This window comes from Notolepis coatsorum (genome assembly GCF_963971535.1).
Source record: "Notolepis coatsorum genome assembly, chromosome: 13".
Lineage (NCBI taxonomy): Eukaryota > Metazoa > Chordata > Actinopteri > Aulopiformes > Paralepididae > Notolepis > Notolepis coatsorum.
Window position 1 is genome coordinate 107,341,203 of NC_140177.1, and position 27,788 is coordinate 107,368,990.

General features: G+C 42.4%; 1 protein-coding gene across 1 annotated transcript in view; it reads right to left on the reverse strand.

Annotated features, from left to right (window-relative positions):
* Positions 1 to 202: 202 nt before the first annotated feature.
* Positions 203 to 27,788, reverse strand: part of cnn2 (calponin 2) — a 32,769-nt gene continuing 5,183 nt past the window's right edge. The window contains exons 2-7 of the mRNA XM_084326916.1: positions 23,342 to 23,463; positions 21,861 to 21,927; positions 19,913 to 20,050; positions 15,851 to 15,967; positions 5,877 to 6,023; positions 203 to 3,124 (exon numbers count right to left, since the gene is read on the reverse strand). Of these exons, the coding sequence (XP_084183042.1) occupies positions 2,777 to 3,124; positions 5,877 to 6,023; positions 15,851 to 15,967; positions 19,913 to 20,050; positions 21,861 to 21,927; positions 23,342 to 23,463 (939 nt within the window). The 3' untranslated portion in view covers positions 203 to 2,776. The remainder of the gene's footprint in view (positions 3,125 to 5,876; positions 6,024 to 15,850; positions 15,968 to 19,912; positions 20,051 to 21,860; positions 21,928 to 23,341; positions 23,464 to 27,788) is intronic.

The window sequence follows — 27,788 nt, forward strand, 5'->3', positions numbered from 1 at the left end:
GGGAGACGTATTTAGTTGGAGAATGTGTCTTGTTTTTAATTCTAATCGAACTTGTTTCTATGATAGAAATGAACACAAGATTTTAGTAGAATTATATGAATTCTTAAATGTTGTAGCTTTCTGCTTAAAGAAGTTTTATAGGCCTACAAAACGATCATATACACTAAATAGATCACTCCACAAACCAAACAGACACGTCGGATAAAGAATGTACATCTTCATTACACTTTATTCACAAAAACATATTTCCTAACTTGAACAAATGCTTCCATTATCAAAAATGAAAAGATGGATCCAACAGGAAAACTGTTGTTAGGACTTTATAATAGTAGTCCAATACCGAATGCTATTCAGAGTCAAGGTACAAAATAGTCTACATTTCAATCACAATTACATATAAATTACCATTTTATTATATGATCAAATAATAAGTGTTGGTCCTTGCATCAATCATCATCATCATCACGTTATGCACCAAAATGGATCCAGTATTGTTGGTTGGAATGTTGAAACCTTTCACTTGAGATTTATTTTTGACCCTCCTCAATATTTCCGTATCCAAAGAAAACAAGCTCGACTCCAGTTGGACTGGTTATGCAAACACAGGAAATATTTCCTCCCATCCCGAAAAAAATTATACAGGAAACAAAATTTGAAATGAGTTCTCCAGCGTTATGAAGATCTCCCAAAATGTGAATGTGTAGGTGGATAAAGAGATGATTTCTTCCCTCAAGACAAGAAATGGTTACATCATAGCCTTCCTTCACCCTTTAAAGGTGTGTGCTTTTTCACAATTCTTTCTCAGAATTCTATCTTACAATTCTACCATCTATAGGATAGAGAGAGAGACAATATCACGATGAGCAGGCAGCAGGGCCGTCCCAAGCCTTTATGAGGCCCTAATCAGAATTGATTTGGGCACTGGGTATCATGCTAAATTCTGTGGAGGCACATTTAGGGGGAGGGGGCACCAAAAATATTTTGGGGCATGTTTTACTGTGCTGTCTGGCACTATACTTCTTAATCAACCACTCTCTCTCTCTCTCTCTCTCTCTCTCTCCTTAGCAACTTTGCATAAATTCACATAAAAAGACTATATCCACAAAGTAATCTAGAGAACATAGATAATGAAGCCACAGATGAAAGGAACTTGCCAACATGGTAATAGCTGTATTTTCAAACACAATGCATAGGAAGCAGCATTCACACCCATCTACAGCTCCTGAACTACTGTGTTTTGTATTTTTTGTGTGCCTTGTTTTGCTTGTATCCTGTTGTCTTTGTAAAGCTGTATAATTGTATTGATTTTTGTCTAATTAAAAGAAAATTACTGGGAGCCCTCTGGTGGCCATGGGGTCTCTAAGCAGGGGATTGGTTCGCTTACGTGTCTGATGGTGAGAGTTTGTTTGTTCCCACAAACACATTGTTCTTTTGTTTTGTCTCCACTAACAAGCTCAACTTCTTGTTAGGAGGCATCTTTCAAACTAATGGGTAAGGCTACCCGAGTGCTAATAGGCTGATTTGAGGCTAGTAGGTCTACCCATTGGTTTAAATCAGGAATAGTAACGGTGCTAACATGTCGTTTTTCAGTTAAAGGGCTCTAGTACAAAGTTCAGTTTCTCCTCACATTGTGACCGGAGAATGCCTGAAGAATAACGCAAAAATTCAAACGTCAACGTGTACCCTCTTAATGCTCTTTCTATGTCACAGACTTAAATACTGACTGACTGGATGCAAGCAGTTGTAACATATTCACATTCTTATTCACATGAACTAAAATAAAGAGAAATAAAACCATGTTGTTTACATAGAGGATATAGGTTTTAGGGATAAATACAAGACATGATCTTGACTTGACGTGTTGGTCTTTTTTTTCCTTTTTTTTTTTTTTCTTTTTTAAACAAGAACCCTTCTTTTATATATCATTGTAAAAAAATCCATAATCTTTCATTTTCATGTTCTGCTTATATAAATCGTCGGGAAATCCCTTATTGTAACAGAATGGAGCTTTGGCACTTTACAAAATTCCCTGGAATACAAAAGCTATGCACCGCTGAGCCAAAATACTGGCTTTCAACTGCGATATAAAAGACATCACTAAAATACAGCTCATTATGATATGTCATTGGTCAACATTGGTCTTAAACAGGCCTTAAACAGTAAGAGGGCACTTTAGCATTTGTATACAATACTAAAATGGATATCACCCCATTAAAAAGGTGGAACATCCTACAAAAAAAACAAAAACTTTGAGGTTCTCCTCTGTTTGCTTGTCACACCTTTATACAACCTCTTCATCGACTGCAAACAATGACAAGCTTAGCCAGGGTTTTGTCTTGATGTCAGACCTGTCGGGGCTTCTTCCAAGATATTAAAGTCACATTATCTTACTGTACAGGCAGATAATGCTGCCGGTGTGTTCGTGAAAATATCTATTAAGAACGTTTCATGTTTCAGTATATTTTCTTCTTGGTTTGTGACCATGACACCAGTAAAAAAGATCTGCCAGTACAGAAATATAATTCCACATCAACAGCTCATAAAATAAGCGTAGAGTCTGAATTAACCCTTTCACTACCACGCTACCAAAGGGTTAACCCTTTCACAACCACAATACAGAAGGTTAACCCTTTCACTGCCACACGACAAAGGGTTAACCCTTTCACAACCACACTACAGAAGGTTAACCCTTTCACTACTGAAAGGGTTAAAGATAAAATCACACACCAACTCCTTTTTGCAGCGTTCTTTCCTCACTTCCTCGTGTCCTTTCCATCTAATACTCCGTCCCCTCCATTCCCTCTGTGGCCTCTTCTTGGTGCACCTGCTGCTTCGGCTGCTCCTCCTCTTCCTGGTAACCTTGGTAACCCTCGTCCTGCTCCGGCGCGTGTACGGCGGCGGCGCCGCCATCCCCGTTCTGCTCCTGCTCCTGCTCCTCAACCACGCCGGCCTTGGGGCAGTACTTGGCATCGTAGATCTGCCTTCCCAGGCCAAAGTTCTGACCGCTCTGGTTGGCTCCCTGGTTATAGCCCATCTGCAGTGACATGGTGCTGTTGTCACACTTGTCGGTGCCCGATTTCTGGTCGTAGATGGCACGCCTTGTCCCCGGGGCTGTCATCCCAGCCTGCAGGGAGGGAGGGAGAGGGAGGAAGAGACACATACTTTTTATTTACTTTCTTCTGAGAACATTTCTTTCCCCTGAACAGGAAGAGTGATACGCTTTTCCAAGTCCAAACCAAACTGCTGAAGGCAAATACTTCTACACGTCTCACTCTGCTAGGGATGCATCAATCCGACTTTTTCAGTCCCGATACCGATACCTGGGCTTTGGGTATCGGCCGATACCGAGTACCGATCCGATACCCACTGTTCAATTAATAAATTGTATGCCTCACTGTGTGGAAGAGACTGGTATCATTATTTTGTGCAAGGCAACATCAGGCTTGACTTAAAACATTACTTTCCTAACTTAGTGAACCAAAATGTAACAAATTAACACAAGTTATTTTTTTATTTTTTTATCGTCTCCGATACCCGATACCCGATCTAGCTATTTTAGTCCTATCTGTGACACCGCATCGTTGCCTCGTCTTTGTACGCAGAGTGCTACAGTATAACATACTGAACCTAGTTGAGTTTCTAGGCCAAACAGATTGAATGTTGGGAACAGTCCAGCAGCCTACAGCTCTTTACAAGACTAAACTTATATCACGCAACACAACAGGATCTGGGAGTTAAACTTTTACTTGCAGAGAGAATCTATTGAGGGATAGGAATTTTTCGAGCCCACTAGACAATGGCTAGTATTTCCCAGCCCAAGCTAGAGCCAAACTATACTTGCATGCGAGAATTTGACTTATTGGGACTTATTGGGTATAGCCTACCTGAAATAGTATTCAGCCAAATACCCTCACTAACCTAGTTCCCAAAACCATTAACACTTTGAGTGCCAGCGACACGTTTTGTTGTTAGTTCATGCCGCCAGTTGAGTGCCGGCAACGCTATATAGCGTTTGTGTCGTATATCTTTTTATTGACGATTTGAATTCATATTTCATCAATCGAGCCTCACGCTAGTGTTGCAGTCTCTCTGAGCTCAATTGGGAAGATACCGCCCCCTATCGTCTCTCCCTGTGTAACTGCACCCCATTAGTTTAGACTGATGAAGGGGGGGGGGGGGGGGGGGCAGTTCCCTCATTTTACTTTTCCGTCAAGCCAACTGAAGAGACCCAAGTTGATCGCAGGCCCTCAGAACAGCGTGGATTATGTATTTCCAGCACCCAACGCTGAATGAATAAACACGATCGATATTTGGAATGGCGATCAGGAATTGGAATAACCTTTTTGGATAACATCTGATCTGAGGTAAGGAATCTATTTTACCAGTCTTGGGGTAATCAGAGCTTTTTTCACATATATCAACGTGTCCCATATGTGTGTGTGTGCGTGTGTGTGTGTGTGTGTGTGCTCGCTGATCAGGAAATGAGAGAATATACTTTTCAGATCGCTTCTATAGCGTGCATAAATACACATATACTATCGATAATCTAGCGTTTATTTGAAAACTATTCATAAATAGGGCGAAAAATTTCAACGTTTTTTTGTATGCCAGAATATTCCAGTAAATGCCGTTTATCACGGAATCTATATATTTTCCTGAAAAACGAGGGCTTTTCAAAATGCTATAAAACGGAAATGAACCGATTAAAAAACAATCTGTTTCGACAATGTTGACTGCAAACAAGTCATTGATAAGCGACGGGCAGATTAGACACATAGCCATAATTTAAGACAGAGATTATGTTCACAACACTATCATTGAAGTGGGTGCTGGCATTTAACCACGTTTTACCATGTTCACCAATGGTAATCAAAGTGTTTTTTTTAAAGAACACGACAACATTTTGGGAAATTAGCTTATCGTCTTCTCCAGAGAGAGACAAGAAGATAGATACCAGTGTCCTCTCTGTGCGTTCAGTAGAAAGCTATCTGGCTGCATGTTAGCCTAGCTTAGCACAATGAATGGAAGCGGACAGTGACGGGTAGCCTTCGGGAGAGGTGTTAGTTGGACAATGCCTAGGCTACCTGTCAGCTTGAAGCCTTTTTACAACGCATCCGCGTTTCCGGGTTCCTGTTTTGCGCTCTGATTGGCCAGGTCATGTGACATGAGCGCCAATCGTGGGACGGCAAGTTTCTACACTGGTTAAGCTTAGGCACTCTTCGAAGTTGGTTAAGGTTAGAGTTTGTCTTAGAGCGTGACGGCAAGTTATTTTGCCGGTTAAGCTTAGGCACTCTTTTGAAGTTGGTTAAGGTTAGAGTTTGTCTTGACTTAGAGCATGGCGATAGAACGCCAGGTAGTTTGCAGGCTGTTTCGACGCGGAAATGGGCAAACACGCTATTGGGCGCACATGTCACATGACCTGGCCAATCAGAGCGCCGGAAACGCGGATGCGTTGTAAAAAGGCTACACGCTACCTGTCACTGTCCGCTTCCATTCATTGTGCTAAGCTAGGCTAACGTGCAGCCAGATAGCTTTCTACTGAACACACACAGAGAGACTACAGCATGATGCAGAGCGATGTCATGGGGTCTACAGTACATCTCAGTAGGTTACAGAGTAGCTACAGTGTAGTTACACTGAAACCTAACTTACCAGCTACTGTAGTAAGCTGGGATACTGTTGCAGCTAGGTTGTACAGCACACCCTGAAGCACTTTAATCATTCAACAGCTCTTACCCATTTACAAAAACGACACTACAACATGGAACGAGTTAAGAAAACCAGCATTTTCTTTTTAAATCACACAATAGGTTTTAAAGGACCATTTCCATTATTGGCCCGACATGCTTTGAAATGACAGCATGGCAGCACAGTACCTGGCTGGCTCCCTTGTTGGTGCCCATTTGCAGACTGATGGTGGAGTTGTCCATGGGTGGCGGGATGTTTGCTTTGCTGTCATACAGATGCCTTCTGGTGCCGTACGCATTCATACCGGCCTGACTGGCACACTTGTTGGTGCCCATCTGGAGAGAGAAATAGGCAAATTGGTTATGTGCGATATTGTATGACACAACTGCTATCATCATCTGAATTACAAGAATTGTTTCTCCAAAGATATAAAGATAAAATGGTTGATCTTTCCACTGATGTTCATGCTCTTCAAGTTAAAAGTTTATTTATGCTCAGACTGCAGATTTGCAACATTTGAAAGACCTGGAATTTACATTTTACATTACTAGTAAAAACACCATGTCCCCAAATGGTTTGGAATTGTTTTCGAACGTTTTACTGGCAAGGAGCCGCACTCGGCACATGAAGGACCATCTGAACCTCGGATTGAAGCTGGAGTTACAAAGTTTTGGTGGGATAACAACGTGGCATACCACAACTGCTGGCCACGCCGGGGGAGGGGAGGGAGGTAAACCAATGTTTTCTTTTAATTACTCCTTAAAGGAGGGAGGACACACGGCATGATTGTGTTAACAAACAAGAAGCAATCCCCTTCTACCCACAACTTCCATGCCACCCGGACTATGACACAATGCTGACACACAGACCGCTGGTAGGAAACACTCCGTCAACAACAGCGCTCCCCCTTGGGCAAATGTTTAACATTAAATCTCAATCAACTGTCAAAACCAGTTGCAGTATAGCTGTCAACACAGTACATTCAAATGAAGATGTTTAAACAACTGTGCTGTGACTAACCCCCACTGTTTCGGTGGCTTGTCATATCTGTATTTCACACGTTGTATGGTGTAATTATGACAACAACAAAAGGGCTTGAAGATGGACGGAGAACAATAGCCAGATGTATCCACAGAGGTAGGTGTGCTTGACAGCAGACTCGCACCACTCAAATAGTTTCACCGGAAACATGCTTGACTTGACTTGAGGGATAGCTTGACATTTTGAATCTTAAGTATGTAATTTGTCTTTGTCACTTTGCGGGAAAAAGTTCCTGTAAAGCATTTGTTGTGTATATGATCACATCGGTGTGATTAGAATTTTAGAACTGACATTCTAATGAAACAATGGTCATTGAAACCCATGGTGATCAAAGAATTCCAAGATGGGATTCTGAGGGAAACGTCTGACGTCTCAAAGTGTTAAGCTAGCTACCCCCCAAAAAAAGAAACCTAGAAACAGAAAGTGTGTTAGTATTATTTGCCAAAGAAATTACCGAACAGCAAATATTCTAAATGTCAAAGTATCCCTTTAACTGCCCAAAAGCTTTATTTCAAATGAGCAAACCTAGTCTCGCCTGATTTAAATCTATTTGATACCACATCTACAGTACAATCAAGGTTGATAAACGGCACCCTCAGGTTTGGCTGCGTAACCACAAGCCTTTTAAAACCATTTATTATGCTCTGGTTTGGTAGTGGCAGTATGGTAATGTGAGACTAGCTTGTTATCCGACACCGCTTTATGAAGCACGCTCTCAGTGCAAACAGGTCACAGATCATTAACAGTTACAGCCAGGCTTATTCAGATAAACTAGTGCATTGTTCTTTGCACTATTCATTACATCAGCGGTTCTCCAACTACGGGTCGCGACCCAAAGTGGGGTCGTGGGTAGACAGTTGTTGTGCATTGGCAAAAGAAATAAACAACAAGCCCAACTCAGATAGAGTTTTCCACCTGGCAGCTGTTTTTTTTTTTTAAACTTAAATTTGTATTAACACTTATAGACAAACAACACTTACAGAAAAAAGAAACTAACAACACAATAAAAAAATATGCAGTGCACATAAATGGTTACATGGGTAGCATGGTTAGTTGTCTGGTTCCACTACAGTTGTTTTCCAGGTACTTAATACAAAGGCTGATTGTGTACCTCCCTTAAACAGGTATAAAATTATAATACCTACTCAAAAATATTAAATACTGACTAAGGCATGCATGTGTGATATGGGTCCAGAGACCCTCCTTGAGCTTCTTTCTTCCCTTATCCTTCGTCCTTTTTTTTGTTTTTTTGTTTATTAACTTTCTCTTTGCCTTTTGATTCACCCATATACAAACCACATCACCCCTGAATATTAATATAACACTGTTAAATAGACATAAATAATAAAGTACAAAAACATAAAACAATTGTAATACCCCAAAAAAAATATTAGAAAATACTAACTAAAGCAAAAGTGTGTGACATGGGTTCAGAGACCCTCCTTGAACTTCTTTCCTCCTTTACCCTTCGCCCTCTTGTGCTGCATTTGGTTCTTCCTCTGTGATGTCGTTTTCGTTCCCTTTATAATCCTCCCACTTTCCCCATCTTTCCCCAAATTTCTCTTCCTGTAGCCTCAGCATGTGCGTTATCCTCTCCATATCCTGTATCTCCTCTACTATTCCTACCCATTGTGCTATTGTCGGTGGGTCTTCCTTGTACCACAGTCTCGTTATTGCTTTTCTGGCCGATATCAACATTATCTTTATTAAATATTTGTCCCCCCCCTGTATTCCCTCGTGTGTCAGGTCCCCTAAGTAAAGCACCAGTCCCGTTTGTGGTAATCCGTATCCTAATATTCTGATCATTGCCTCCCCTATCTCCTCCCAATACCCCTTCAGCTTCTGACATCCCCAGAATATGTGCGTGTGATTTGCCCCCTCCTTCCCACACATCCTCCAGCATGCTCTTTGTGTTGGTGCATATTTTCCCTTCAACTCTGGGGTTATAAAGAATCTGATTATGTTTTTCCATCCAAACTCTTTCCATATCCTCGATCCTGTTGTTGAATGTTGCACCTCGCATATGTTCCCCCATTCCTTCCCTGTTATTCCTATCTCTAGTTCTCTCTCCCATTTCTCCCTTATGTAGTCTGTCGTGTGTCCCTTGCTGGTCATTATAGCCCGGTACAGTGCTGATATTACCCTCCCTTTCCCTCCTTCGTATGCCCTTACTATCATCCTAATTATTCCATTCTGTTCTTCGTCCTTGTCCCCTCTTATTTCTTTATTATAGTAATCTCTAATCTGTAGATATCTGAAGTGGTCCCTGTTTTCTAGTCCAAATTTCTCCTTTAATTTTTGTAATGTTTGCATTTCCCCCTTCTCTATCATTTTGCATATTGCTGTTGCCCCCCCCCCCCCTCTCCCACCTCCTGAATCCGTGGTCCAACCTCCCTGGTTTGAATCTCTTGTCATGTGCTACCCATCTCAGAACCCCTGTCTGTTTCTCCAATTTGTGTGCTTTTACTACTCTGTTCCATATGGTCAAGGTGCATTTGGTGATTGGATCTAACAGTCCCTCCTTTTCTTTGAATAGTTCCCTATCTCCCACCAGAGCTTGTATCTTGTATCCCTCCCCTTCTTTTTCAATGTCTTTCCATCTTGCCTCATATCTGTCGTTACACCAGCACGTCACTGCTCTCAGTTGTGCTGCATAATAATAATCTTGTAGGCTGGGTACTGCAATCCCTCCCTCTTCCTTTGGTAGTTGTAGTGTTTTATATCTGACCCGTGGTCTTCTCCCCGCCCATATGAACCTCGATATCAGTCTGTCCCACTCCCTGAATTGATTCTGTGGTATTTGTATCGGTAGTGACTGGAATAGGTACAGTAACCTTGATAGTATGTTCATTTTAATGACCTCTATTCTTGAATTGAAGTCCAAGGGCATTACTGTCCATCTCTCTAAGTCTCTCTTGATGTTCTGATTTATCTGTGTATAGTTCGCCTCAAACAGTTTCTCCACCCCTCTCGTGATGTTCACCCCTAAGTATTTAATCTTGTCCATGTCCCATCTTATCCCGTACTGTTCCCTAATTTCCGTCGTTGGGGTATAGTTCCATGCTAAGGTCTGTGTCTTTGTCACGTTTAGTTTGTATCCTGAGTAGTGGCCATATTCCTTCAGTAGATCCATCAGTGCCGGGAAGCTCTTGTCTGGTTGTCTCATGTATACTATCACATCGTCCGCAAATAGGCCTAGTTTATATTCCGTTCCCTTTATCCTTACTCCCTTAATGTCCTCGGTCTGTCTGATCAGTTGTGCCAGAGGTTCTATGAAAACGGCGAAGAGCGTCGGTGAGAGACAACATCCCTGTCTGGTAGCCCTCTCTAATCTGATTCTATCCGTCAAGCTGCCATTCACCTTAACCCTCGCTGTCGGTTCTTGATATAGCGCCTTGATCATCTTCATCGCCCTCCCGTTCAGTCCGAACCTCATCAATGTTTTATATAAAAATGTCCAGCTCACACTGTCGAATGCTTTTTCTGCATCTAGGCTAATCAGTACCGCGCTACCACCTTGTTTTTGTATCTCCTCTACTATGTGTAATGTCTTTCTCACGTTGTCCTGTGTCTGTCTACTGTGAGGTTCGCCTTCCCTGGACCTTTAATTCCCTGTCTCCTCACTTCTCCAGCCCCCACCCTCGCGCTCGTTTAGCCTCGTCTGCTCTTCAGCAGCCCACACCCTTGGACTATCTGTCAGTATCTGTTTGATTGGTTCGTGCCGAACACACTCTTCTAGTTCAAGTATCAATTACCTTCACGCACCTGATGTGTATTCTAATTAGCGCCCCTGTGGGCTTTAATACCTCGCTCTTCCCCTCAGTCCTGGTCGGGTCGTTCCGTATCATATCTCTATCAGCAAACTCCTACGGGAGGTTCTCAATCTGTAGGCTCCTACGGGAGTTTCTGTTTCTGTCTGTCATGCTGTTTCATCTCCGGCGTGAGATGCGCTCAAGCCTTCGCCACCTGTCGCCGTTTGCCTGGAGGGAGACACTGTACTGCGCTCTCTAATCCTCTACGGGAGGTATTCCAGTGTTCCACTCCAGACCTCCGATCCAGACGCACTCCAGACGCGCATCCAGACTCCGCGCCAGACGCGCTCTTCACTCCAGACGCGCATCCAGACTCCGCGCCAGATGCGCTCTCCGTACCGGCGCATACTCCAAGCAGACGCGCACCACTCAGACCTCCGCGCCAGATGCGCTCTCCGTACCGGCGCGTACTCCAAGCAGACGCGCACCACTCAGACCTCCGCGCCAGATGCGCTCTCCATACCGGCGCGTACTCCAAGCAGACGCGCACCACTCAGACCTCCGCGCCAGATGCGCTCTCCGTACCGGCGCGTACTCCAAGCAGACGCGCACCACTCAGACCTCCGCGCCAGATGCGCTCTCCGTACCGGCGCGTACTCCAAGCAGACGCGCACCACTCAGACCTCCGCGCCAGATGCGCTCTCCGTACCGGCGCGTACTCCAAGCAGACGCGCACCACTCAGACCTCCGCGCCAGATGCGCTCTCCGTACCGGCGCGTACTCCAAGCAGACGCGCACCACTCAGACCTCCGCGCCAGATGCGCTCTCCGTACCGGCGCGTACTCCAAGCAGACGCGCACCACTCAGACCTCCGCGCCAGATGCGCTCTCCGTACCGGCGCGTACTCCAAGCAGACGCGCACCACTCAGACCTCCGCGCCAGATGCGCTCTCCGAGCCGGCGCGCTCTCCTCCAGACGTCTAGCCTGCGCGCTCCTTCTCCATCCCTGTAAGCAGCTCCAGCCTAGTCCTCCCTGTCCCCAGCCCGCCTCCGCGGGCCTCTGTCCCTGTTTCCCCTCTCTAGTCCTCCCTGTCCAGTCCTTCTAGTCCTCCCGGTCCAGTCCTTCTAGTCCTCCTAGTCCTCCCTGTCCAGTCCTCCTAGTCCTCCCTGTCCAGTCCTCTCTAGTCCTCCCTGTCCAGTCCTCCTAGTCCTCCTAGTCTTCCCTGTCCAGTCCTCCTAGTCCTCCCTGTTCCTGCCCTGTTCCCTTGCCCTGGCCCTGTCCGTTAGCCTTTCCCTTAGCCTTCCCCTTGGCCAGCTCGCCTCTTAAAGGCACTGTGCCTATTTTCCCAAGTTTTTGTTTTCCTGTAATTTGTGTTCTCCCTTAAAGGGACAGTGCCGTTTTCTGTTGTTTTCAATAAATGCCCAGTTCTTGGCTTACTCTCATACCTGTCTTGTGTTGTGCGATTGGGGTCGGTTACAAACCATAACAGTCTCCCTTTAATAAATCCAGTTTGATCTTCATCTATAATGTCTGGCATAAACGTCTCAAATCTCTTTGATATTATCGATGTATACATCTTGTAATCCACGTTGAGTATGGACACAGGTCTGAAACTACTACATAATTCCCTATCCTTCCCTTCCTTCGGTATCGTGGTGATTATGGCTTCCTTCCACGAGGGGGGGGGGGGGCATTTTTCCCTCTTCCATCGTGTGTCTGAACGCCGCCCCTAACATGGGTGCTAATTCAGTTCTAAATGTCTTGTAGAATTCCGATGGGAATCCGTCGCTCCCCGGAGACTTGTTGTTTTTAGCTCTACTAATTGCCTCTTCCAGTTCTCGTTCCGTAATTATTTTATTTAATTCTTCATTCTGTTCTTTCCCTATCGATGGTAACTCTAGCTTCTCCAGATATGTTTCTATTTCCTCTTCTCCCGCTGCTTTTGGCTGTGTGTATAGTTTCTCATAGTATTCTCTAAATGTCCTCTCTATTTCAGCTGGGTCTCTCAATATTTCATTAGTCTTTGTATCCCTTATTGTGTGTATCGTGTTCAACTTCTGTTGCGTCCTAATTCTCCTAGCCAACAGTCTGGTCGCTTTTGGTCCCCCTTCATAGTACGTTTGTTTCATGAACCTCGCTTTCTTTTCTATTTCCGTCAATAATTCCCTATTTATCCTGGCCTTTACTTCTTTGATTTCTCAGAGCGTTTCCTGTTATTTTGATATCTGGTGTCTCCCCTCTAGCTTCTTCAGCTTCCCTATCAGATTGTGATATGTCTCCGTTCTGGCCTTCTTCAGCATTGCTGTCTTCTCCATCAATTTCCCCCTTATCACCACCTTCAGTGTGTCCCATAGAATGTTCGGATCTACCGCCCCGTTGTCATTTTCTTCCTTATATCTGGCTATCTCCTCCTTGATCTGACTCACCACCCCCTTGTTATTTAATATTCCTACATTTAGTCTCCAGATCGTGTTCCTCCGTCTCCCTTCTAGATCTACTGTCAGATATATGGCACTGTGATCCGATATGTCCGCTACTCCTATTCTGCTCTCCCGTACCCTGTAACTGTCCCCCGTCGTCATCAAAAAGTAGTCTATTCTCGCATATGTCACGTGCGGGTGTGAGTAATGTGTGTATTCCCTGTCCATGGCGTGCATCCCCCTCCAAACATCTGTAATTCCCATTTCCGTCATCTGAATATTCATATATCTACTGATTGGTGCCCGTCCTTTTCTAGTACTCGTGGTGTCTAGGTCGTGATTCAGTACTACATTAAAATCTCCCGCGCATATCAATATCCCTTCTAGTTCCATCACTATCATATCAAAAATGGTCTCATATAAATCACTCTCACTCTCTGGGGGTGCATAAACATTCACTAACGTGGTCCTCCATTTTCCCCTTCACCAGAACAAACCTTCCCTCCTTGTCTCTTACTTCTAGGGCTGTCTTAAATGCTTCGAAGCTTCGAACGTTCGATTCGATGGCACAAGCTTCGAACATAAAAAAAAAATCGAAGTTTAAAAAAAAAAAAAAAAATTAATTTTTTTTTTTTACTTTGATTTGTGTGTGTGTGTGTGTGTGTGTGTGTGTGTGTGTGTGTGTGTGTGTGTGTGTGTGTGTGTGTGTGTGTGTGTGTGTGTGTGTGTGTGTGTGTGTGTGTGTGTGTGTGTGTGTGTGTGTGTGTGTGTGTGTGTGTGTGTGTGTGTGTGAACTACCCATCCCAGTTAGGACAGCCGAATCCCGTCCAATCTTTCGCCGTCGACTAAAGACTCACTTCTTCAACCATTATCTGAAATGATAAAAAAAAAAAAAAATCTAACCGTGACTAACCTTACTGTCATGCACTTGTCCTAATAAACTAACCTACACTGTAACACGCAACACTTTGATGAACATTGTTACTCAGCTGATAGAGTTGTACCCTTCTTGCTGTCTTGTCGTACAGAACTTGTAAGTCGCTTTGGATAAAAGCGTCAGCTAAATGACTAAATGTAAGTGTGTGTGTGTGTGTGTGTGTGTGTGTGTGTGTGTGTGTAGGTGTGTGTGAAGGTGTGTGTGTGTGTGCGCGCACCTTGTAGAATTCCACACATAAGAAAGAAAGATACTGGGATGAATAAACAAAATAGGAAATAAAATGTAGAAATGCATGCAATACAAAAATAAATATGAATCTCCATATATGAAATATAACATTTAGATAAGGTGCTACTGAGATGTTTTGGTGAGTTCTTTGTTTTTTTGTGGAAGTTGCCCTTCTTAAAAATGCATGAACATTCACTGATAATTGGTCTGTAGTGGAGTCTACAAGGTCTACATTGCCGGACCATGTAGAATCCGGACCTTGTAGACTGACATAATTCTGTGCATAGTTTAGTCTACACAGGCCATATTTCAAATAATCAAAATCTTACTTCATTCATCTTAAACATTCTTGATTTGGGGGATTGGTAGTTCCCATGAAATCTGAAGTTGTTCAAACGACAACAGCGATCCACCTTGAATTAAATCACACAGCCGAGTGAAACCTTGTTGGATGCGTCAGTCACGAAAGGGGCTACTTAATTAATTAATCCAACCCACTTTATTTATAGAGCACATTTAAAAACAACAACGTTTACGAAAGTGCTGTACAAGTCCCACAACATAAGATAAAAAAAAGATAAAAAAAAAAAAAAAAAAAATTTGAAGCTTCGAATTAAAATCGAAGCTTGGCCCCGAAGCTTCGATTGCCAAAAAAAGCTTCGAAGGTCAGCCCTACTTACTTCCTTGATCAATTCAAATTTGACTGTGTTTTTGATTAACGTGATTACTCCTCTCCTCGGGTTCCGTTTAAAGGAACTATAGTATGCATTTTCATATCCAAATCTCTTCAGTTTCTCATGATCCTGTGCTACCAAATGTGTCTCCTGCAGAAAAATCACTTCCATCTCACTTTTTTTACATTTCAACATCACTTTGCCCCTCTTTATCGCATTATTCATTCCATTAACGTTTAACGACATCATTTTTATACCTTTAACCACCTGGCAGCTGTTTGCATTTGCCATGTCTCGCCCCTTCATCAAAATACACATCTCACTACATCCTGCGCATGTATAATCGTGGAGACCACGTCTCGTCTTTTGTGTGCAACCTTGACACTCGCAATGGATAGGTTCGTTGTCAGAAGTGCGGAGAGAGAGAAGAAGCGCAGATTTTCCTAGCAGACAAAAACAACCCATTGGCAGAGAAATGTGCTGATAATGAATGGCAGCCGACATCTTTGACCGCCTCAATGCGTTGAATCTGGGACTACAAGGTTTGGACTTGCAGCTAAAATGGAGAGCTGGATTAAGGAACTCCGTTTGTGGCACTCCAGGATAATCAGCAGAAATGTTGGGGTAAGCTTGATGGCTTTTTGGAGGAACAGAATGTTGAGAAAAAAAAATTGAGAGACAAGAAGATGGATACCAGTTTCCTCTTTGTGCGTTCAGTAGAAAGCTATCTAGCTGCACGTTAGCCTAGCTTAGCACAATGAATGGAAGCGGACAGTGCCGGTTAGCCTTTGGGAGAGGTGTTAGTTGGCACTGTCCGCTTCCATTCATTGTGCTAAGCTAGGCCAATGTGGAGCCAGATAGCTTTCTACTGAACACACAGAGAGGAAACTGTTATCTATCTTCTTGTCTCTCTCTGGAGAAGACGGTAAGCTTATTTCCCAAAATGTTAGCGTGTTCCTTTAAATCCAACTCACACGTCAGACCAAAACAAAGGAAGGAAACAAAGCACAATACCAAGTGTGGCTCTTTTGCCCAGAGGTCGCTCTTTGACGCCATTCCAGATTCTACCCCGATTTTAACACACATTTTAATTTGGTTCAGAGCAGGTACCTGCAGTCCGATGACACACTGTCCGGCTTTCATCTTCTCCTCATCGAAGGCCCTCTCCTGCTTGTCCGCGTACTTCACCCCAATGTCCACGCGTGACTGACAGCCCTTTGTCTTAGCCTGGGAGGGGGAGGGGCACAGTGAGAACCATCAGATTAGGGTAACATAGTTATGGAAAATGTAATTATATCGTCTCCAACTTCAACAATAAGTGATATAGGTCATCATGTTAAAGCTGCACTATGTAAGAGTGGCACCCTGTGGCTGTGAAAGGTAACTGCACCATATTTAAACATGGCGGATGACCGAAACAAAATTGAAAATGTATTTCTTCAAGCAAGGTAACTTTGGGTGCCGTTTAAAATTTGTGTTGTTCACATTTTATGCTTTGCAAGAAATGAGACCATAGCTTTTTACAGATTTCTCATCACTTGTGCCCGATCAGAAGTGCTCTGTATGCAGGGGTGTAGCTCCAGATTCTGGGCCCCATGAACGAATGTATTTGTAGGCCCCCAGTGAATGCGAGCGCGCATTAGCGCGCGAGCGAATTTTTTTTGGCCATTTTTTTATTGATTAAAACGCATAATATGGTTTTTACCTATACATTCGGATCAGCAGTTCAGCACCTGCACTGTTGGTGGGTGAGCCTAGTAAAGGATGTCGCATTGCGTTCATCTTCAATGCAATGCAATAGTCTACCAAAGCCCCCCCTCTCTCTCTATATATCTCACACACACACACACACACACACACACACACACACACACACACACACACACACACACACACACACACACACACACACACTTAACAAACATAGTATCAATGAGAGCATCAATAATACACCTGAGTGATGTCTAGTAAAAAAAAAAAAAAAAAAAAAAAAAAAAAATTTTTGGGCCCCCTTCCAGTGCTGGGCCCTTGGAATCATCCTAAGCTACCCCCCCCCAGCTACGCCCCTGTCTGTATGGGCATGAAAAAGTTACATAGTGCAGGTTTAACATCCATGTTTTTCGTTATTATTTATTACATGTTGCATAGCAACACATGTATTTCTTACAATGGTACAAACATGGGAGAGAAGGGCTCCTTCCCCGTTGATACTGAATGGACCTGTCTCAAAACCCTGCCCCTTTTCTTGATCCTCCAATCACAACTGTCGCTTACCTCGGACAAACTTGGTTTGTCCGAGGTAAGCGACAGTTGTGATTGGAGGATCAAGAAAAGGGGCAGGGTTTTGAGACAGGTCAATTGCATTCTGTTTCTAAGTTAGAAGTAAGCGGGGCTAGCAGTCTGTGATCATGGGGCTGAATCTAAACCTTTTTACTTTTAGACGGATTGCTTATTTACTGCTAGAGCCATATGAAATCCGTTTTATTTTGTTTCCAAATTCCATAATATTTTTTCCCAAATTCAGTTTTTCCGTTTTAATATTTCAGAATTCTGTATTTAGCTTTTTACGCTCATTTTACCATTAGAAATAGTGTCTAATAAGTGGGAATGAATAAATGTTAGATATAACAGTCCATTTAATGTTTTTAAGTCCTGCAACCCAGACATAGTAAAAACTTTAAGTGCTTATAAGCTTCTTCTCATTGCTTCAAGTAAAGAAAAAACAACTGTAAACAAAACATTCCCCTCTGAGTTTTTAACACATTTTAAGCAAACTTTTCACTCTGTGCTTCAAGTAAAAAAGATAAATAACTGTAAGCAAAACACTTTTTTGCACTGGATTATGACACTATGAAGCGATACCACTGATTGTTAGCTCTTGAGTCGATCCTTTTGCCTGTTTTTGATGCACACACTTGTAAGTCGCTTTGGATAAAAGTGTCTGCTAAATGACTAAACTGTAAACTGTAAAGTTTTTCCTTGTTCCTGACATGGCTTTTGAAGACTAAGGCCTTGTCCAGACAAAGACGGAACCGATCTTTTTCGTTTTCATTTCGTTTTTTATTTCAAAAAGGTTTTCCATAAACACGAAATAGTTTCAAGAAATATGTGCGTCCAAACGAAACCACTTAAAACGCTGTATCTCTGCCACAAATGTACAAAATAAACGTCTTTCCTGTTTTAGACGTCGCTCTTTTATTTTGAAACCCCCTGTGTTATTGTTGTTTTCGCTAGCGGAACAACTGGTGTCGTCCGGTTCTGTGCTTTTGAGCTTAGTTTTAACGTTAGCTAACGTTAGATAAGTTAACGTTAGCTAGCAGCAGGGATGGACACCGTTGTGCAAATTCAGCTACAGGCAATCGATCATGAGGAGGAAGAGCTGCTAGTTTTTAATCGGCAGGAGAGAGAGCGTGCGTCAAAGCCATATATAATTGAACTACCTGTTGTATTAAATTAATTGATTGATGTTTAACTTGTCCCTGTGTCCAGTCCTTTCGACTAGCCCCACCCATTCATTGTAAACAATGATGCATGTAATTGTATTAACGTTACTGTGTGTTGTAGCTATGTTAATACATTCTGAATGGCATTAATGTTAGTTCCGTATTTTAGCTAGTACGATAGTCCAGACAAACAAAGCTATTTAGTTAGATTGCTAGCTATCGTTGGTAATCAAAGGTTGTGTGTATTTAACGTTACCTCAGGATACCACTGTCATTGTATTTAGTTGGTTAGCTATTTAGCTAATGTTGATAGCATTGAATAGCATCAACGCTAGCTGGCTGGCTACAACGAATGCTCACAAGCTGGCATTGTAAAATCTCAACACCAGCCATGGGAATACTGTTTACTAAATTATGGAGGCTTTTTGATCATCAAGGTAAGAGAGGATTTGTCATGATCAACTGTAGGCGTATGCTATGGAACAGTCTATGTGCTTGGCTACTTAGCTAGCTTATTTGGGTTATCAGAAAATTCCCGCTAGGGGCGCCCCAGTGGTGAACCACATAGCGCGCAACACGGCCGACCCGGGTTCGATTCCCGAACCCGTCGTTATTTGCCAAATGTCTTCCCCCCACTCTGTCTCCCATTCCTCCTCTATCTCTATCTACTGGACTGCCCAGTAGAAATAAAGCGATAAAAAAAACGCCAAAAAATAAATCTTTAAAAAAGAAAAGGCCCGCTATGCAACTCTAATCTCTAGCTAGTATCGTATCGTGTATTTCATCACAGTAGCCTCCCGGTGTTTAATAAACACTTCTAGCCAGGACATATCTGGACATATAAGACATATTTTTTGTTGGCTGGGTTTGCGCATGCGGATTAAGGGAGAGGTGGGCTATCGCGTCATCGGTTCAGGAAAGATGCGTAAAGGCTTGTAAAGATGGGAACGCAAGGGTGGCGTTTATTGATTGATTGAGTCTTCAGATTTGTCCGCTCTGGGTCCCGTTTTCAGAAAATTGCGTATTCAGGCTCCCAGAACGCGGTTCCGTGTGGACGAAAGGTGCATACGATAAAAGACTTTGACGGATACAACCGAAATCGCCTTTGTCTGTACAAGGCCTAAGTGATCTTCGCACGTGTTTTTGCGGGTCCAGTCCACGGTATGTTGACAGAATTTGCAAAACACCTTATCGCCTGAGGCATAAAAGTCATTAGGATACTGCTCTGAATTTAGGGCCTAGTGCTGAATGTCTTAGCTTTTTTGACAACGTTAACACCGAAGCAGCCAGCCGCTTGGACATTGCCGTGTGTTGTTAAGCAGTGTGGAAGTGACGTACGCGTTGTAACACGCTGTAGCGTTCCCGGTCATGTTTGCTTTGCACCAAACGTTCCATCTTTCAGTCCAGATTAGGGCAAATTCTACAGTTGATTCCATTTTTACTGGTCAATTCCGCGATTCCGTCTGCGATCCCGTGAACGCAGATTTGATATGGCTCTAAGAGAGAGCTAGAACTGCTACTAACAAGCATGCACATTAACAGGGTCTTTTTTTAGTGTGTTTATGAACAATCTAAGTGCTTCTGAATGAAATCATTCTTCTGCTTCTTTGTATTTCTACTGAAATGTTACGTTTTCGATTCAGTCAACTGATCATGACACTCATAGACACCCACACCAATAGAGAGCCATTGTTTTGTTTTAATAAACGGTGTGGTAATTAATTCTCACCAAGCCAGCGAGGGCGAGCAGCGTCGTCTGAACCTGCGTCATGTTGCCGTTCTCAAACAGGTCGTTGGCCTCAAAGCTGTCGTGGGGCTTCAGGCCGTAATTGGTGATGCCTTTGACGAAGTTGGTGAGGTTCTCCAGCTGGAAAGGAAGGGTGGGGCAAGTTATAAACATGTTTGTACAAAGACAATGTAAAACAAACCAAAACAATGTGTTTCAATGTCCCTTATATCTTAATTTTATTCATTCTTTGGACAATGAGACCAGAATTTGTGTAACGGTGTGAAATGCGGAGAGGAAAAAATGGTAAACGCCCCTTTTTGTTTTGTTTAAATTTATTTAGTTTGTTTATTTTTCTTAAATATTTATTAACTTATTATACTGTGAATTTAGAATAGGAGGTGTAACAACCCCTCTCCTATCCCCACTCACCTCCAACTCACACATCAGACCAAAACAGAAAACGTAAACAGTTGCAATACTGGGCTCTTTTGCCCTAGAGGTTGCCGTTTTGACACCATTACAGATCCTACCTTTAAGGTAACAATTTGCCCCTCAGTAAAGAGCATTTCTCAACAAAACTGCATGAGAATTTAGAATTAAAGCAATGTGATCATGCGATTCATCCCTTTGGAATGGATGCCATCTTGATTTCCTGATTAGAAGCTACAAGCCATTTCCTGGATACAAGCTATAACACAGTGTAGCCACAATACTGTGTGCGTGTGTGTGTGTGTGTGTGTTCTACATTCTTAAAACAGATGCTCGCTCGTCTGTCCCCTCTTAGATAAAAAGGAGAGTGGAAGAAACCCAGCAACCTTTGGAGAACAGTAAACTATTAATAGTTTCTTCCATTCAAGCATCTTGGTAGAGTTGCGACCGGTTATGTTCCATCTGCCCATCAGAAACTAAATTTGCCTTGAAAACCAGCTTAGACAACTTCTGTACACCGACTGGAAAAACAGGAAACTGGAAGTACAGTCATGATCCGACCTGACTAATATAGGCTACGGACCAGGCTACCCACCCACGAACACTTTCACAACACAATTTCACAGTGCAGGGACCTATTCTGTATAGATATGATATTATAGGACTATATATATATATATATATATAACTATTAGGGGTGTGCAACGATATCTGGTTAAATGGTTAATTAGCATTTTCTATAGCATTTCTATAGAATTTTCTATATGATTTGATAGGGTGAATGTGTACAAATGTTAAATAAAATGAACACATGAGATAGTAATAAGCAAAAGAGTGAGGTCTAGACCATTTCCTGCTTGGTGCCATGTGCCAAGAAACAGCTGAGGCTAAATTAAAAGAATGAGAAGCTTGGTTCATTCATTCGATCTTGCTCTGAGAAACAGAGCACATTCTCACACTCTAGCGCCAACCTCACGCACTGAGGTGGGTGGGGGGGGGGGGGGGGGGGGGGTAATAATAATGGAATAATATTGTTCTTGTTCTCAGAAGGTTTCAGTCAGTGTCGCTACTAATGGTTCATAAATTAGTAAATTACAGTCATCGTGCAGCGGTTTGTATTTTTGTAGTAAGCATATGCACTAGCAAGTATTGCTAGGTTAGACCTAGGTTAAAGCAATGGCCTTAGCCTAGATCTCTAAAGAATGGTGAAACTAACAAAGTATTTATACAGGAGAGTAGACAGAACAAGTGGAGCACTGATGTACATAATATGAATTATAGATATGATGTACAGAGATATCTGGATAATGATGCATACTTGTAGTATACACTGAGAAGGGTGTGTGTGTGTGTGTGTGTGTGTGTGTGTGTGTGTGTGTGTGTGTGTGTGTGTGTGTGTGTGTGTGTGTGTGTGTGTGTGTGTGTGCATTATGTGTACACGTTGAAGGTTCTGTGTAGAGAGAGAACGAGACGGGTAGTGTGTTGGTAAACTTCCCTGTCACTGTGTAAACCAACTCACTTGATGCCAGTTCATGGTTGACTGGTTGATCTTTTTCACAGAGCCTGGTTGGAGTTTGTTGATCAGTCTGAGAGAGAGAGAGTGAGATAGATAGATAGAGAGAATATCATGGTGAGAGAGTGGTTTGTTCCCACAAACACTTCTTGTTCTCTCGTTCGAGCATCAAATAGGATTTGAACCAAAGGAACTGAGCACACTTGTGCTAATTGCTGCCAGATGAATCAACTAATTTCCTCAGCTAATTCAGTTCCACACATTTACAGCTCCCCAGTAGAACCACAGTCTGACACTGTTGTCGGCCACTGAGCAGCTCCAGCTTCCTGGTTAAAGAGTCACTCTGTAAGGGTCTTTTGAAACAGGGGACCCCTCTTTTAATTGTTGAGTCTACATTAGAGCTGCACGATTCTTGCTAAAATGTGAATCATGATTTTTCTCTCTAAGAATTGAAATCACGATTCTCTCACCCGATTCTTATTTTTTCAATACAAACATTTATTTCACTCTTTCTTAAACAGACAATATAACATATATGAAAGTGCTTGACTTAAACTTAAACATAACATACAGTATATGAAAGTGCTTGACTTAAACTTAAACATAACATATATGAAAGTGCTTGACTTAAACTTAAAAGTCTCTTGTAACATACAAAATAACTCAAGTCTCTTTGACGTGCATCATGGCACTTTGCTCTTGTCTGTCAGCTCAGGGCTGAAGTGCTCCGTCAAATGACCACTTCCGGTTCCTAAAGAGATCCCACACGGGCGGGTGAGAGTCCGGTGACGAAGAAGACCTTTGTCCCGAGTACTCTAGCATCAGAATGTTATGAAGTGGACGGCCATTTTATATAATCACGCTGTTTTTACCGGTACACACATTACAAAAACCTTTCTACAAAACAAATTTTCCATGGGATTTTTATAAACTTTGGACTGTATGACTCAGGCTATGGAACCGTCGTGTTTTCCAGCTCCTACCTCTCATCTGGAGCCCAAAAATAGGAATCTGGCGACAAGTCAACACAAAAGTAAGAAATTATAATGAATCAATAGCGTGTTTTGCTTTACATCATGTAAGTGTGATTGATATCGCAACTGGGATTGTTCCGAAACAAATAAGTCAACACGTGAATGCAGCGTGACGTGAATGCATAGGGGAATAGGAGCGAGTGTTTTAATGCAACTGATCTCCATTTTGACGCAAATGCAAATACATCAGAATAGGATTAATTGTGCAGCCCTAGTCTAAATGGTCCTCATCGCCTGTCCGCCAGAATGAGGACTGTGTAGACTCAACCATCAGAATATGTCCATATTTCCACATAATTGCACATGATTACGTACACCTTTAAGTGCCTTGCTCAAGGGCCCTTTGACAGTAGAGTAGCAGAATTTCTTGACATAACTCGTCAAACTTCCCAGAGAGAAACAGCAGCATAGATTGTTAGAGGACACATGCAGGGTGAGAGCATGATCACTTACTCGCACAGTATGATGCCATTCCTCAGGCCCTTCTGGAAGTCATCGCCGACGGGGGAGCCAGTCACGTCTTCGATCCAGACTTTAAGTTCCTCCTCCTTCTGGGTGTCATACTTCATAGCAATCTGAAATGGGCAGGGAGGAGAGGTCAAAGGTCAAATACACAATACACTCAGGATACAAGTCGATACAGATTTCACAATTTGATATCAATATTTTTAACAACTTGAACGAAGGATATTTTACTCAAAGCCCGGCCCTATTTTTGTGACCCTCCAATCACAACTGTTGCTTCCCTTGTTTGTCCAAGGGAAGCAACAGTTGTGATTGATGGATCAAGAAAAGAGGGCAGGGCTTTGAGTAAAATGTCCTTCATTAAGATAGGCCAATTTCCCTATATTTCCATTTCTTATGAAAGTGTTAACAAAATGTATAACACGCCTAATATAGCCATCCTTATGCATGGCTAAGGATTTTTTTTTGCTGAGTTGACATTCTCAGGGCAGTTTTGCAGGTATGATTAGAAATATAATTGATAAATAATGGATGTCCTGGTGTCACAATCATTTCTTTCTTCTTCATCATCTCAACCAGGGATCAAAATAAGCACACGCCATTCGCCAATGGCTTGTAGATTTAATGTTTGGCGACTAGAAATTAAGATCTGCCCGCCACCTGGCGGCTAACAAAATCCACTGCATCAGCGGGAGCTTGGTGCTGGATTTTGCGAGAAGCATGCAGCTGCAGAGCCACAGAGCAGCAGTGTTTTCAGCTCCGGTCTGGGGACCGCTCAGCAGCGCCCCCCACCCAACAGCTGAATTGCCAATGGCTGAATTAGAGTACTGCACCGTGCGGGCACCGCTGGTGGGTTCTGTGGCTCTGCAGCTGGATGCTTCTCGCAAAATCCAGCACCAAGCTCCCACTGACAACATCGTTGTCATTCCTGCTTGGTGAAGCAACGATGAAACAAGTGTAATGATTGTTTCATTCATCGCATAGGCTATTTAATTTTAGCCTATTTTAATACAATTCAAATAATCAAATTGTGCTTAGAGGGAATTATTTTCACCAGACATTATGACCGGAGAGATTTAAATGTTCGGACTTCAACAACTTTTTTCTCACAACGGGTCAAGTGCATCTAACATGCTTTGCACCGTCGCCATTCCTTTATGCCCACAACGCCCGAAATGAACGTTACGTTATCAGAGGCAGAGCAGAGCCATAGAGAACAGTGTGGACTAAGGAAAGGGAAATGGGGGGGGGTGCATGCGTTTGGAAAGACGATGAAGTCAGTCAGGAGTATATTATAGTAAACTGAGGATTACTGAGGATGGACAGATAATATTGATATTCAAATATAAAAAAGTTTCGAGAGGAGTGGATGTTTGAAGACAGACTAGACTACAATATGATGCAGGGGTGGTGAGTTGAAACAGTGTGTGTGATTGATTGAAAAGTTTATTAACAGATTGCAGAATGGGTACAGTAGTACAGCTCAATACATACAATTGTTAAGGGGATGCAGACCAGAGAAAGACTAGTCTTGTTTACATCAGGGTCCCCCATTTTCAATTCATCATAGCATAATATTATGTGTCCCGACCCCACTTCTATGTTTCAATAAATTATTTGCATTTAAAACTATTAACACTGACTCATTCCTTCAGTCCACTCAAAATTATGCTAATATTCCTTATGTTGTTTATGATATTAATTTAAAATAGCATATGAGAGTATTATAGTAATAATAACACATAGCGATATACTAAAAAGCTATTTATATTTTTTGGCTGGTAAAAATTCTGCCTGGCTGGTAGTTTTTAAAATCTACCAGCCAAATGGCTGCTAAGTCAAAAAGTTAAGTTTGTTCCCTGATCTCAACGATACACAACGTCACATTTTCGAGTCGCAATATACTGCAGCAGCAGCACTATACTATATTGGCACATCTCTGTTGCGAATGCAATAATACTGTAGCCTCATCATGATGAAATTGAACTCAAAGAGGCTGTTGGTGGATTTTGGATTATTCAACATGTGGTTTTCCATAAAATAGCAGAGATTGAATATCAGAATATCATGATGTTTATTTTTTTTCAGTAGACACAATGGAGGGGTCTGTCCAAACAAAGGAAGACACTTCTATCTCTACTATTTTGACTAATAAGTGGAAGGACCCCCCCCCCCCCCACACACACACACACACACACACACACACGCACACACACACACACACTACAAACCACTCGCATAACATTTCATCTTTCTAAAGATAACAAACATGTACATAAGCAGTATGTGACGTTATAATTCAGCTACATCTGTACTGTTCACACAACATGATATATGGGGGTAACATACACAGTATGTCAATATTTATTCTCAAAAGTCTACCGTAACCACTTATAAATAGTTTTTCATTGTAACTGGAACTTCACAGATCACCTAATATAGGAAAGATAATATCTCTTGTGTATTTCTTGTGTATCCTTTCACCAAGGATGGCATTAATCTGAACTCACACACACACACACATGCATCCTGTTTGGTAAACCCTTAAATTCTTCCCTGAAACACAGGAAGGGAAGGGAGCTATTAAGAGAGGCAGGGTTAGTTTTGTGTGACTCGACAACACCGCTTCGCACTTTCTTGTGAAGGTGATATTGTTCAAGTGTTTATAAACTTTTTTTCCCTCCCACAATTACATAAGTGTGAGGCTCTCCGTAAACTGGCACTGAAAAGCTCCATTGAGGAAGCGAACAGCAGTCTTGTGTGGGTCCGCAAACAGGAACGCCCTGCTGAGCACACCAGAGGTGCAAAACCACCCCGACAACAACCTCGACAACAGTTGGCATGGTAACAGGGAGAGTTCCTTCATCATAAGAGAATGCATTGCCGTCAGATAAATCCAACTTGTTTCCTCAAAAAGGTTAACTTACTTTCAGGTCCACAGGCGGTGCATTTCTTTAAATTACACCATCAGTTTGAATGGGTTTCCTGGCCTCTGGCATCTGACATGAAACATACTCTGTACAACAAGGAGCGTTTACACTTTCAACTCAAGTAAAAGAGAAATGTGGGTTTCAAGGTTTTGCCTTGGACAGCAGTGAGATGTAGGCGCCAGACATGGTGGCGAGTAGAGCCAGAACAATCTACGAGGCAAAGAGCAACCGACTGAACCACACAGAAAGATAAGAAATGAATGAACCATATAAAGGAGATGCCTAAGGAATGTCGAGCTTCTAATTATATTTACTTCATTCAATTATCCCAGATAAAACAACACTGGCTAGTTTAATTACCCACAAAGCATCCGAGACGTGTCATTTGAGGAGACAAACCTGGACAAGGAACAGAACATTTTAATCGAGGCAGTCTGAACACTTGACTTCCAATGTGTGCATCCGGTGAATGATTCTGTGCCGTGGGAACACTCTCAGTTTAGCAGTTAGCTTATAGTGTGTGAATTCACTACCCAGAGAGGACCATGTCTGCAGCTCTCTGTCCGAGTTAGCTTAGTAGGAATTCACTACCCAGAGAGGACCACGTCTGCAGCTGAGAGGAAAGGAAAGTACAAATCCTTAAGTGAGTTGAGTGGTATTTCCTGCCATTGATGGAGTCTCCTCCTCCTGTACAATGCGAGGCATTTAAAACATTGGCCATCTTAAAAAGGATGACATTTTCTTTCTTAAGTCTTAAGTTATTTTCAATATATGTCTTGATGTTGATGTACAAATGTTGGGTTGTAAACTAACACAAAGAGTTGAGAAATGATGCATCCTTTCAATGAATGTTGCTTGGAATCAGTATCCAGAGAGAGAAAGAGAGAGAGCGCGAGCAATGGCACAAGCCCAATGTTGCAAACTGGGACAGGATATAAAACACCACAAGACAAATGCTGCTGGAGGTAACTATCTACTAACTAGCCACTTTGGCAGGTAACCGATATCTGGTTTAAAAAAAGAAAAAGGTTTTTAAAGAGGCTGGTAAATCCTCTCCTGTTGCCTGGTGTTCCCTGCACCTCTTTGGCCTAGTGGAGGAGAAGAGGAAAGCCGCTAATTCTTTAAATGAATGGCATTTCCTGTCGTCGTGACCTAGTCTCCTCCATCCAGTGTATGAGCTATTTAAAGCAGGCGTGTACTGATACCACTTTTTCACTGCCGGTACCCAGTACTGATCTGATCCGTCGCATTTACTGAACAGTATAGAATGAGACCATCAGTTGAGATATATCATATATTTTTCTCCATTAGAGAGATCTAACATGCTTTGATTTTGAGGATGTTAAACTTTCCTTGATATCAGATTTTTGTATTGGGGAAAGATATCGATACCCGATTTTAGCCTGGTATCGGACCAATATCAGATACCAGTATTGCAGCACATGCCTAATTTAAAGGGAACACGTTATTATTACTTTGGCTGTATATTTTAGAATGTATATACA